We start from the raw sequence: 13,497 nt of genomic DNA on the forward strand, positions 1-13,497 counted from the left end.
ACTGGAAACCTTCCATACAGAACAGTTGATCCACTGTTCAAAACGAAATTAGGAAAAAATGTTCTGGCCTCTTAGTCTCTGAAAAACTCTAGTGTTACTGAGCCTTGAAATGGGGACACAGCGACTGACAAGTAGCAAGCCTTTCTGTCAACAGTAGGCCTCTTGCTGCATCCATGAAAATCTGTTCAACTTGCATCAAATTAAAGTTTTGAAAAAGTGCTGTCAGTGCATGAATTTTAGCAGCGAAGTTCCCCGGGGCCTCTGCCTGCACTATTCTTACACCAGCTGGGAAGCATGCAGAAATTCTTCATGTAACTGCAGCTCTTGTTTTTTGTGTGGTGGGCAGGATTTGTGTGCTGGCATCTGATGTGAAGAAAAGGAGAGTTCTTTTCTGTGTTCAAAGGCTAATTTCTCCTTCTATGGTCATTGGATATGCACAGATCAGTTTTTCCTAGGTAGGCTGGTAATAACTTTGCTATTTCTTTCTGCACCAAGGAATATATTTCATTTTTTATTACAACTTTCTTATACCACCTTGTTTAGTAAGGCTTTATCATGTGTGGTAACCATTTAATGTTGGCTTTTTGAAAAGCTCAATTATTTTCTAAGGAAATACCAATTGAAATAATGATTTATTTAAATATTGATTTTAATACCATCATGCACAAAGCGATGCAGTCCACTGGTAGACCAGAGATAAACAATGTAATAAAAACCTAATGGAATTGTCTTTATAGTTCATAACTGCAAATGCTATAAATCCTGATGAATTGGGGTTACCTTCCCATTCCTAATGTTAGAGTTTTATGAACCAGAATTAATCTCACCCTGATTGTAGAATTACTTGAAAAAGGCTCAGTGTCTAGAATATTTTTGCTACTGCACAAGCAGGATTTAAGGAAGTGTTAGCCAGTCTGCTTTGGGAACCTAATGAATTTTGAAGTCTACTGCTAAGGTGGTGAGATTTGAACCAAATCTTCTAGCCTCACCTCATGTGTCAGATTTCAAGTAATTTACCTAGAGGTTTTTATTAGTTCCTCCTAACCACTCTGAGTTTTTTCGAATTGTTTTTTTTTCTGACAAGTGTTATAGACTCTATTTGAAGAGAAAGGTATAATTTATACCAAATTCAGTATCTACACTTCTGGAAGTGATTTACCAGAAATTTGCTGTGATATTCTGCTCACTGTTTTTAGTTTTTATAACTCTGAACTATCTGCTTTTTATAAATGTAAATTGTATTCACTTTTCCAAGAGAAGACTAATACTGTGTCTGTGAATTTTAAACATGAGTGAAACATTCAGTTAAAAAATATGTGAATATAGAATTATAAACTATCGTGTCCTGGGTTGTGCATCCAAGATGTAATTTGGCTAATCTTCTTCACTTCAGAAAAGTAATAGTACTGTGTTGAGACATGATATGTTTCTAATAAATCAATTAATGCTTTCATTTTGAAAGTAGATAGGGAACCCAGGCTGCTTTTGATGAAAGAAATTTCAGATAATGGAAATGAGCCTTTTTAGTGACCTACTTAAAATTGATATGAGTCATGTACAGATTCTTCAGGTTTTGCTGTGTATTACAAGGTGCATTTTCATTAGCACTTTTGTAAATAAAGTCCTTTAATTTAGGTACTCACATTGTCAGTCATCTCTCACTTCAAGTAAAAAGTGTGTCTTCATTTGATAAATTTATTGTATTATGCGACATCTTGCAGCTACTGTTGAAAACTTTGAAGAAAAAATTACTCTGATGTGAAAGTGAAAAGGACAGTTACTGCCCTTTCAAAGTCCAGAATCTGAATCATCATTTAATGCATTTTTATTTGAGATGATGTAGAAAATATCTGCTTGTCGATATCTGACATGTCGTAATATGATATATGCTTCATGTTTGAGCAGAGGCATTTTGCTCAAATATCTGTTTCGATTTCAGCAAATCAATGCACACAAACCTTGATCCAAATCCAATTTTCACTTTTTTTAAACATCAAATATTAAACATCAACTAGATACTGGTTTCAGAAAGGCTGGCCATGAACACAGGTGACAGATCCAATGTAGGGTGAAAATATTTAGACTGGTGAGACTGGTAAGAAAATAAGGCTGCATATATATCCACAGAGATAAAAGCCATTACTCTCTAGTCTTTAATAAATATTTTTTTCCAAAGTATGGGTTAGATGGGTGTGAAAATCCATGAGGGAAACAGAAACTTTTCGCACTGCTTAGGGAAGATATCCTTGTTTATACCTTGAGCAGAAGGTCCTGCTTTATTTTCAGATTGTGTATCAACTATGAAAGTTGCCATTTTCTAGCTTTGCAAAATTCAATCCAATTTGTTCAGAATTTGCATTTTTAAAAAAATAAGAGGCCATGTTCCCTTTGTTTCAGAAGTGGGATTAAAGGCTTCTAAATGGCCTCTTCAGACACTAAGGAAACGTAGTAAAACTTGTGAAACTAAAGGGTCATAGTGGTTATAATATCTTTTTCATTAAATACAAGATTTTGATTTTGGTAACATTTGAACTACTTTTAGAACTTAATACCCCATGTTTTGGTTACTTGTTTTGCAGCAAAAAAGGTGTGTTTTAATGAAATATACTTATTTTTTAATTTTTTGATAAAAATGCCAAAGATTTTTCCAGTTTAAATAATGCAGAAAACTTCCAGTGACATCTTGTATTCTGAGATTATAGAATTTAATTTTTGTTCACTTCATCAGTTTGTAGACAGCATCTGAAGCAGTACTTTTAGGAGGAAAAAGTGTGGAGAGTAGTAGCCTATAGACTTGTCTCTTTGAGGAAGACATGGGTGTCTTCTGGGAGGATAAGTCATTAGTTTACTATTATCTGTTTATTAGTTGTTACTTATGTCAGGATTTAGATATTAGCAGGCATTGGTCAAGTAAGAGTGAATTTAAGACCAGACAGTTGATGGATCAAGATTTTTCGCAGAGCTGGTATTTAAACTTGGACTTCTGAATTGTGTTTGGTTACTTAAATAACAGTTTCTTTTTTGTTAGCATCTAGCAGTTGATAGCTCTCGAAAATGAACTGGATAAATATTTTGCGATGCAGAAATCTAGAATACACGTTCCATTAGAAGACTCCAGTTTTTAGTGAGGTTTTTTTGCTTTTAAAATTATTTTTAAAGTTAGGAGACCTGTAAAATTTTACTGTAAATGAAGTAACAATTTGTGGTTGGGAAAATGTGAAAATCATATTTTATTATTAACTAAAACAGTTTTTCTAACTGGTTAACTGGTTGTTTAAAAACTGTTGTTACTTTGCTTGCTTTCATGAGTTTCATCGTTTGAGATGAAACAGCATTTATCTTTTACTGAGAAAAATCAAGGAAAATATTGGGGGGCTGTGTGTGTATATAAAACCAGGGAATTTGAATAATGTAGTGTAATGATACCTATGTTCAACAGGGAGTTTTTCTCTTTCATAGGCTTCAGGACAGAATGCTTCAGCGGAGAGGGGTTGCTGTATAAGGTAGAGATATATATATGTATAAAAGGCATATAGTTTGGTGTTGTAAACTTGGAAATGTCTGTGTCTTCAATACAGAAGGAAAAATATCCTAGTGTACTTCCTATGTAGTTTCAGCAAAGAAGCTGCTTTAGCTTCACGTAACTCATATGATACTAGCTGTTTAAGATCTTTTCTTTAAAAACAAATCAAAATTCAGCGCTAGTAGAACTGTACTTATGTAAAGAATTGTTTTCAACTGTTGAAGCTGAACCGAGCTCTTCCTGTATATATGTCTTCCACTGCTCATTGTAAGCTTTAGTAATCTCTGTCCCTGTCTGACCCAGAGGTACAGAGAATTTCTTTGATGTAATTGTTTCCATCCTTTCTGTATTCTGCCTTTTTGACTTTTAGTCCAAAAATGAATGAACTTTGTAAAAATGTCTTTAATACTCCTCGGTGGCTTCTGTTGTTTTGGTGACTGGGACAGTGCAGGAAAGCTACATTTAAAGTTGTTGTAGGAAAAATTGAAAATGCAGTATTTTCTGATATACAACTGTGATTTAGCTTTTCTAAGAATTTTTGTACTACTGCAGAACTACAGGTAACATAAGTTTGAGTTATGTGGTAAATTTAAATTAGCTAAACTTTAGAAAGTGTTTTCAGCTACAAAATCAGGGTTTTTTTATTGAGTGCTAGATAAATAGTTTTAATACCTGAGTAGCTGGTAGACTAAGAAAAACTGTGTACACTGATGGAAGATAATTCAATCTAATGTCATCTGACCAAACATTAACATTAAAAAAACTAAAACTAGGAAGTAAAACTTGTAATAGTGGTGTTATACCTGTGAAGTATAAGAAATACAGGCCAAACTTATATAATTGGAATGATGTGACCTAAAGAACAAGTTATTTTTTCATCTGTTCGATAAAAGATATTATTTCTACCAAGTATGGCATACTTACTATACAGGAAAATTCTTAATCTAAAGGTACAGTGGATTTTTTCCAGCCTCCTTAAAAACATTAAAAGGAGATGTTTTTCTCCTTCATAGCAATGCTGTTTGAGTGAGATGGTGATTGTTGGCCTGACCATTTGGTTGTGGGGTTTCTTGAAGAGCTGGAAAAGAAGTAGTAGTCTTGCAGGTATTCTTTAGAACATTAGCTGGCTTTCTGGGGCAGATTCATTCTAGGTGTCACTGTGAGCTATAAGCTGGAAATGAAGAATTTCTAGATTTCATATTTTTGCTAAATACTTTTTTAAAAGTGTGAACTTATTTATCTGTGGATATAGATATGAGCTGATCAAAGCATTTATGGCTTAAGTTTCAAATTGATTAAATATGTAGTTTTGTCTGGAACTTTTTGATGCACACATTCTCATTTGGGTAGGTGAGATGTTAGTTCACAACCGTAGCTGGTGCTATTGCAATGGAGCTAGTCTTCAACTTTTTTTGTGAAGAGCAACAAATTTTCTTTCACTTCAGAAAGAAAAATTCTGAAACCTGTGTTGCAGTAGAGCAGGATTGTTGTCGATACCTGTGAATATTGAAATATTAAGATCAATTCAAGCAATTAGAGCCATTGCTCAATAGATGTAACCAAACAAAAGGGAAACCATTGTAACTTAGAAAATAATTAGTTATAAGATAAGAAGCTCTGGAACAATGTCATTTTAAACAGCTCGGCCTTGGAAGAACAGATGCGCAAAGATAAGAAAGTTACAAGGTGATCACAAAACCAGCCTTGAGGGATAAGGTTTACTCAGGGCTGAGCCTGAAGACCCCCGACGACCACCCGGAGGTGCCAACAAACATGCGCGAAAGACATTAGCATAAGTGTTCATTTCTGTTCTTCAGGAGCACAGTGTTTTCTGCAATTCCCACTAGAGGCTGCTCAAATGCTAGTGCTAGGAATCAGTTGCCCTCTAGAATTCACTTTTTTTCATCCTCTTTATTTTCCTGTTCTTTGTTGTCTTTTAATATTATTTCAATAACAAGTACAGCAAAGCAGGTGGTGGGTTTAAGTGGAAAAAACAGTGGTTGATAGGTACCTTAGTAAATTATCTTGAGCCCTACTGTGTTTGTGAATTTTGCAAATTAATGAGTGAGCAATCATTCTGAAAAGCAAGTTAGCATAATACAGATGTTTGGATTTTAATGCACTCAGAAAAGTCCATCCCTTAAGCAAAAAGGGACCACCAGTCATAATTGTAGTCATGATCTTGCCCTTTGAATACAACTGGATTTTGTGAGAGGAAGTTGAGTATGTGGTAAACAATGAATGGTTGCACATCACAATCTGTAGAACTGAAACCATTTTTTTTTTCCCTTCAAACTTGTTTCCAATTTAATTGTCAACTGCCCTGTAGTGGGCTGACCCTGGCTGGAGGCCAGGTGCCCACCAAAGCTGCTCTGTCACTCCTTTCAGCTGCACAGGAGAGAGAAAATATATGAAAGAGTCATGGGTTGAGATAAGGACAGGGAGATCACTAAGCAATTACCGTCATGGGCAAAACAGACTCCACTTGGGGAAAATTAAGTTAATTTATTGCTAATCAAATCAGAGTAGGGTAATGAGAAATAAAACCCAAATCATAAAACACCTTCCCCCTCCCCTTTCTTCTTTCCAGACTTAATTTTATTCCTAATTTTTTCTACCTCCCCATCAGCGGTATAAGGGGATGGGGAATTGGGGCTGCTGTCAGTTCATCACACATTGTCTCTGCCACTCCTTCCTCCTCAGGGGCAGGACTCCTCACATTCTTCCCCTGCGCCAGCATAGGGTCCCTCCCATGGGAGACAGTCCTCCAATATGCAAACCCAATACATACCCTTCTCCCCCTGCCTCCCCGGAAGTGATCTGTGTACAGATAAATAGTTTAAGGAAATCTTTGCTGATTATATGATTCATGTTTCCCTTTCTGACTATTGTGGAGCACTACCTTACTTGTTAGGGACTAAAAAAGTCTTATTAATTGGAGTTGAACATATGAATATGCATGCTAGGAAACTTGTTTTTGAGGTCTTAACTTTTGCTTTTCTAAGGGGGCCACTAGAATAGCAATTTCAAAGTGAGTAATGGCTAAGGAGGTTGAAATTTTGTATACTCCAACATAGGCTCCAAGTTGAATGGCCAAACCAGAATTGAAGATTTGACTGATGCCTTCAGCTTGTTGTTTCCTTCTTTTGAGCATCCAAAACACATTAATTTTAAATCACTCTTTTCTACCTTGAACTTAATAGTTACTGTCTTGCTTTATGAAGATTGCTTCTGTCTGTTACAGGCAAAGGTAGAGACACAGCCATTTGCAAAAACTCAAGAGTTGCTTTAGGTGTTCTTCTGTTTCATTTCATCACCTATGTAGTTCTTCTCATCAACAATCAAGTTCATACACTGCAACAGATCAGTGTATTTGTCTCTGAACTGCAAACTCCTTTCTATTCTTTGGATGAGATTTTGTTTGTAAAATGTGATTTATCCTTCCTCCTGCGATTTACCTTCCCTCTGGTATAGCAGAAGTCCTGGCAAAAGGATGAATAATAGTCCTGTGTTCACACAGCTCCATCCAAGAGTGACTAGCTGATTAAAGTTTGGGAAAATAGGTTTTTTTCTACTTTGGGATCCTGAGGAGGCACATGGAGTTCAGCATTAATCACCGACAGGGAGCGTGATCCTTTGATACAAGATTCACATGGGATAATTCAGGTTCAGAAGGGACCTCAGGAGTTCTCTAAACCAAATTTCTACTCAAAACAGGATGAACTATGAGATAAGATCAGGTTTCTCAGGGCTTTTCATAGGCATAATCTCTTTTAAGTCGAGACTCGGAACAATTAAGGTTAAAGAGGAGATTAAGGGGTTTGCATGTTTTTAAATGCATGGATATGTAAAATAGCTAAATCTAGAGATTTGGCTATTACTAAAGAGTCTGTCTTCAGAGTAAACTTTTGAAGTCCGTGTTCTTTTATATTATCACAAGGTCATGTAAGAGTTAAAATTTTCCCAGTATGCTTTACTTTTGCTTTATTTAAATAATTTAAGACCAGTACTAGTCTTGGTCAGCACAGTTTTATGCCTCAGGTTGGTACCAGGCAGGAAGGGGTGAACTGACTGTGTGCCCAAGAAGCAAAATTAAATTATGGGTTCTGGATGCTTCTTTTCCCAAAGTACAGACCACAAGCCTTTGAGACCAAGATGCTCAGGCAAATACAGTGGTTCAGTGTCTTACTGCAAAGGAGCTTCAGATAGATTTCCCTTAATGTGGCTCTGCTGTCACTCTTTGCTATGTGATACAGGCTGAGATTTGTTTCTCTTTCTGAGCCATTTATATGCATGTAATTATTACCATGTTAATTATCTATCTTTATGAATTCTTGTTTCTGTTCAGGTGAGTTGTCTGTCTATTGATACAATTTGATATTCATACAAATATTTCTTACAGCCCAGCTAGAGGCAAACTTTGAGGAAATGGAGAATCATCTGTTGTGTCTTGAGGACCTATGTGAACAGTGTGAGTTGGAAAGATACAAATGTATGCAGACACTACAGCTGGAAAACTACAAGAAAACAAAAAGGTAAATAAAACAATTGCTATGAATATAAATTACCATAAAATACAAGCCTTTTGTGATTATTTTTTTCCTCATATATAATATAATCCTTTTTATTTTCATATAATCCCTTATATTTTCAACTTTTAAAGAAACAGTAATCTTTGACAGGAAGTTGTAAATTTGTAATAGATTCATTGAATGTCTGTCTGACTCTTGGTGATGAACAGAGTGTGTGTTTGGAAAATTATCGCTACATTGTTGTTAAGATGAAGTTGTGCTTATTATTCTCTACAAACAATTGGAGTAAGGACTATTGTTAAGCACTGATAAATTGCTGTTTCTTTTAATCCCTTGCCCTGGTTTTTTAATTTCTTTTTTTCTCCCATGTATTGTACCTGTAAAGTGAGGAACTGCATTTTCCTTTATCTTCCTTTCAGTTCTATACTGTGAGTACCTTTCACTCTGTATGATAGTTGTTAATCTCCTTCCATTCTCTTCCTTGCAAAGATAGGGCGTTACTACTTTGATTCAAAGTTCAACTTGTAGCAGTATATGTGAAAAATCAGAACCTCCAACTCTTGAGCTTCATGTTTACCTAAAAGATAAAGTAGCAAGAGATAAATGCTAAGAGCTTAAATAATTTAAACTGTTTACTTTCTTGTTTGTGTTACTGAGAGTGCCAAAAATAACCTTACTGAAGGAGATAAGAAAAGCGATATTAAATCCATTACATAAATGAGGAAATTAGCAGTTAAATTGAAGCAGTTTGTCAAAGGCAGTGTCTGCCAGACTTGTGTTAGAGAGTGGTGGGTAGATGCGGTTACTTGATCTGTCCAGCCAGATGTCCTGCTGTTAGCCAGGGGGGCCACTCTGACACCCTCCCCACCTCTCTTGATTGAGGAAGAAAGTTTGACTTGCGGTGTGGTCAGAACAACTGGTTTGGTTTAGGGTCCTAATTAGGATGTGGTGATCAAGGGCAAGGCTGCGTCAGACAGCACTGGTCACATTTTGCATAGCTTATCCATTTTCTTCTCTCTTGGCTCTCCTTTTGCCATCCTTGTACCTCTTTTTTTCTTTTTTTTTTTTCCTTTTTTTTTTTTAATCACGGTCTCCTCCCAAATAAACATTCCATCTCTATTTACTTTTTCCCTATTGGTCCTGGTTTAGCTACATCTGTACTCAAATTTGGTATTTCTGATACCATTATCTAGGGAATCTTGGCCCTGTATGGTGTTACAGTTATGGTTACTGAAGCATCGCCTGTGTTGCAGTTCTGCCTCCCAGAAGATCCCTGATACCTTAAAAGGTCCCCTTTTGATTTTCGGTGATGTTTGGCTGTTTCTTACCTAATTCCTCTTTAACCATTTGTGAAATCCAACCATCCTTCACAGTGCTATCTGTAGCTTTTTTCAGCATCTTACTATGTTATCTGACACATCTAGCAATTTGTCATGTCGTTTAGTTTTTCACATCCTGTTTGGTTAGCTTAACCTCAGGCCGGGGCCTCTTCAGTGGTCTTGTCATTTTCCTGCAACCTGGTTTTTCCTCTTGCCAGGGCAACATAATTTTCCCTCTCTCCAGGAAAAGTCAGCAGTAGTCAGTATGGCTGAATATTCATTTCTTCTGACCTATTTGAGTAATTAAATATTTAATAATTTCAAAATTCTAAATATATGCTATTTAACCAAATAACACACAAATTTAAAATGTATATAAAGCGACAGATTTGTACCTCCTAAAATGTAGTGATCTTTCTGAAGTTTTCTGAGTTTGGTTTCTCTGCTGTCCTCACTCCCTCTTCTTCTCCCCTAGACTATGCTTTCAACATCAAAATAAAGTGTTGAACTGTTGCCTACTCTGCTTAGCAGCACCTAATCAGTTTTATAAATAGAATGCTAAGCAAACTACTTAATGTAATTATAAGCTGATTACATTAGGTCAGATCTAGACAAAACAGGAAAAATGCAGGTAATTTCTGGTTGATCATTACCATGGTATTTATTTAGATAAGTTAACTGCTAGCTCATTGCTAGAAGGACACTTGCCTATGTAGGTACTTGAAGAATGAACAGCCAGTAAGCTTAATGTGAGTGTGATTTGTTATGTATGTTTAGAACTTTTATCCTGTCTTCGTCTGTAGTGTTTGGGGTTTTTATTGTGATACCAGCTACTGAAAGAATCAAGGAGGGGTTCAGGAGTCTTATCTTCTCTCTTTAGCACAAAAATTACTTTCAGGGAGTGAGTGGTTCTGTGTTAAAAAAAAAAAAAAAAAAAAAAACCACTTGTGTTTTGGCAATATAGGGGTGAAAACTGAGATGAATACAAACTCTAGAAACTGTGGTTATTTTAAGCATGTAACAAAAAGTAATTTTATTTTAAAGTCACTGTAGAGCTTAGGCTAGAAGCTCACATATTTCAAGTCTTTTGAAAAATCTTCCTTATATGAAAGACTTAGAAGAAAGTGCTTTAGGTCAACATTAAATCTTTGAAATGCAGCTTATGGTAACTATGGTAACTGATTTTCAGAAACAGGTCTTCCTGTTATATAGAGCAACTTTATTTCAGTTCAAACGGATCAATTTTTTCCCTTTTGTCATTGTGTTGAGTGCTAGTTTCAAAGTAGATTCATCAATCCAAGGTGTTTTCCACAATATATTTTTAAAGCCTGGTGTTTGTGTGGGTGTGTGATTTGTTTTTCTATGTGCTTATCTCTGGATTATTAACCATGCTGTTTTGTTTCCTGTCCTTTTCTCAGTCAAGCATAATTCTTCTTCCCTTGCCTTCACCCTCCTACTAAGGATGTACTGTTTCTGATTGCAGAAAACTCCTTGTATCCCTCCAGTCTCCTATGGCAGTTCTTGCATTCCCAAGGCAGTGCACTGTGTCCATCAGGAAGCACTGACAGAAGCTCACTTTTGTGTCAATTTTTATGTGCACCAAATTGCAGGCTTATGGTGTAAGGTAAAATGTTTCTGTCCTGAAGCTGTACTTCCTGTGAAACTCTTAGCACCATTTGTATCCATTTCAGATGGTGATAGAAACTCATGGTTATTTTATCAATTAAAAGGAGCTGCCCAACTGCAACATTTTGTAGGAATACAGTGGAGATAGCAAAGATACCTTGTCACTGGAAATGAGTGAATGCATTCTACTGTGTGTCATTTGACTTTAAATATAGTTGTCTGAATTTTAATTTTTTTTAGGATGTCTTGTTTAAGAATCCCTTCTGTTTTTCAGTACTTTTCTGCTTTGAGAACGGACAGAAGGAAAATGAATGAAGAAATCTAAAATCCTGAGTCTAAAGTATACCCTGATGCTAGGGTATGCTTCAACAGATGAATGTTTAGTGATATTCCAAACCTTAGTGGGACTAATTTTTTTGCTTTCCGGTGAAATTTTTAAAAAAATGTTTTACCTGAGGAGAAAATACCTTCTTAAAATGTATATATGTTCCTAATTTTTGTATTTTAAAAGTTTATTTGTTGTTAAATAATGTGTAACCCCATGCCTTGATAATTAGCGCAGTAGATGAGGAGTTGGAAGATTGTCATTATTCTTGTTAGATGCATTGCCATGCTGTGATGGTGGTTTTATGCTTCTAGAGGAGAAGAATGTTTGATTCACTTTTTTATTCAAAAGGGTATAAAATTTATGGAAACTGCGTTGTGTAGACTAGAGATGGGCATGGGAGAAAATGTCTTAGTTATCACTGTGAAGTTTATTTCTTCTGTATGGTCTTCTGTGGCCTTTTTTCCCCTCTTTCTAATTGCTTTGGGAGCATAAGGGACAGTAAGGATTGTTGCAGATAGATACAGTGGCTTATGTTAGGTCTCACCAACATAAACATTCAAAAAGTAAATACAAAAAACTTCTTTAGACAATTCAGACTAGTCTGCTTTTGGAAAATTGATGGTTTTTACTCAATAACATACAAAAATATTTCATATTATTATTTTTCTGCTATGTTTTGCTTTCAAATATTATCTTTACCTCCTGCAGTATCACTGTAAAAAGCCACCGAGATGGATACACTGCCAGACAAAATCGTGTTGCCTAAAAGAAGACTTCTATGTCTGTAGATCTCATTTACATCGCATAGCATTCCCCAGGTGATAAGCTGGAACAGCAGTCTGTACAGTACATCATCTTCAGTGATGACTCCCTCCCATCTGGCAGTGATAAATTTAAATTGTACCTTCATAACCCTTTTAAGCTTTACATGTAACTTATCAAATTAACTTTTTATATGTAAAAAATATACCATTGTTGCAAATGTTTCAAACAAGTTTATTTTTTCCTCCCAACATTAAATGTAGTGTGAATTATTTCTAAGATCTAGCTACATATTTCACAGTTCTCATCAAAATTTTCATCAAAGTAAGGTTTCATGCCATATTCTTCTTGATCAGTCTACTGGTGGTATAGATTTTCAACTGGTATACCTCCGTGTACCTGGTTACATAAAGAACGATTTTGCAAAGATGGATGCAGAACTTATTACTAATTTCAGGACAGCTTTCATGGTAGAGGGTGCAGTAGATGACTGGCTTTGAGCTTTCATTAGGCATTAATTGTATGACTTTAATTTTCTGTGCTCAAAGCAGAGTTCACATTGTGAAGATCTTTTCCATCCCGCTGTTCATGAGTTTGCATATGGCATAATCAGTAGCAAGTGTTTTCATGGTGATAACTGGCTGGAATTAATTTTATGGCCATCAGTTACTGCACTTCTTTGGAGAGACACATGAAATGAGAATTCCTATTGATCCTTAAAAACTAGGCTTGCACAAGCTTTGGAAAAGTTCCCTTCATAATTGTGCTTCCTTTGTGTAATTTTAGGGCTCTGAACTTTATTTTGTTTGCAAGAACACTTGCAATACAGTATTTTGCATGCATCGAACCCAAAGGAGCAGACTGCTTCGCTATTAGTGAATTTTGCTTCCGTCAGTGTTCCAAGTATTTGAAAACATTGGGCAAGACTAAATGCATAGCAGATCAAAAGATTGTAGGGGTTTTGGCAGGGTTTTTTTATATTATTTGCAAAGTGTGAATGTGCAGTATAATTTCAGTCATTTTTCAGTTGATTTAATTTTGCCCTTCTTTTGTGGTGGTCTTTGCTTGATGCAGAGACAATGACATTGTTATAAGGAGATTTGTTGTGTACCTTCTCCTTATAGTTCTGTTTTCTTTTAAATAGGCATGTAAAAGATTTTTTCTTTGTTAGCTTGTGACCTGTGATTAAAGACTGAATGTTTGTGCTGGATCCTCTGCATGTTACAGCACCTTTTACTAATGTTTTCTAAAAAATGTTACACATTATGCCAATCCTGCATACTTTTCTCTACCTTTATGTAGGGCTGGTCACTGGGCATAATTCGCAAATCCTGTCAATCTGTTAGTACTAGGCATTCTCTGTCCAAACTTATTGTACCAATAATAGAAACAGATGGTTTAGGACTG

The 13,497-nt window shown here is 35.8% G+C and overlaps 1 protein-coding gene across 1 annotated transcript in view; it reads left to right on the forward strand.

The window, feature by feature from the left end:
• The window catches only part of DTNBP1 (dystrobrevin binding protein 1), a 74,246-nt gene that overhangs the window by 12,194 nt on the left and 48,555 nt on the right, over nucleotides 1-13,497 (forward strand). Inside the window, exon 6 of the mRNA XM_054813978.1 lies at nucleotides 7,926-8,058. Within this exon, the coding sequence (XP_054669953.1) occupies nucleotides 7,926-8,058 (133 nt within the window). The remainder of the gene's footprint in view (nucleotides 1-7,925; nucleotides 8,059-13,497) is intronic.

Source organism: Grus americana, chromosome 2 (assembly GCF_028858705.1).
Source record: "Grus americana isolate bGruAme1 chromosome 2, bGruAme1.mat, whole genome shotgun sequence".
In the NCBI taxonomy this organism is placed as follows: Eukaryota; Metazoa; Chordata; class Aves; order Gruiformes; family Gruidae; genus Grus; species Grus americana.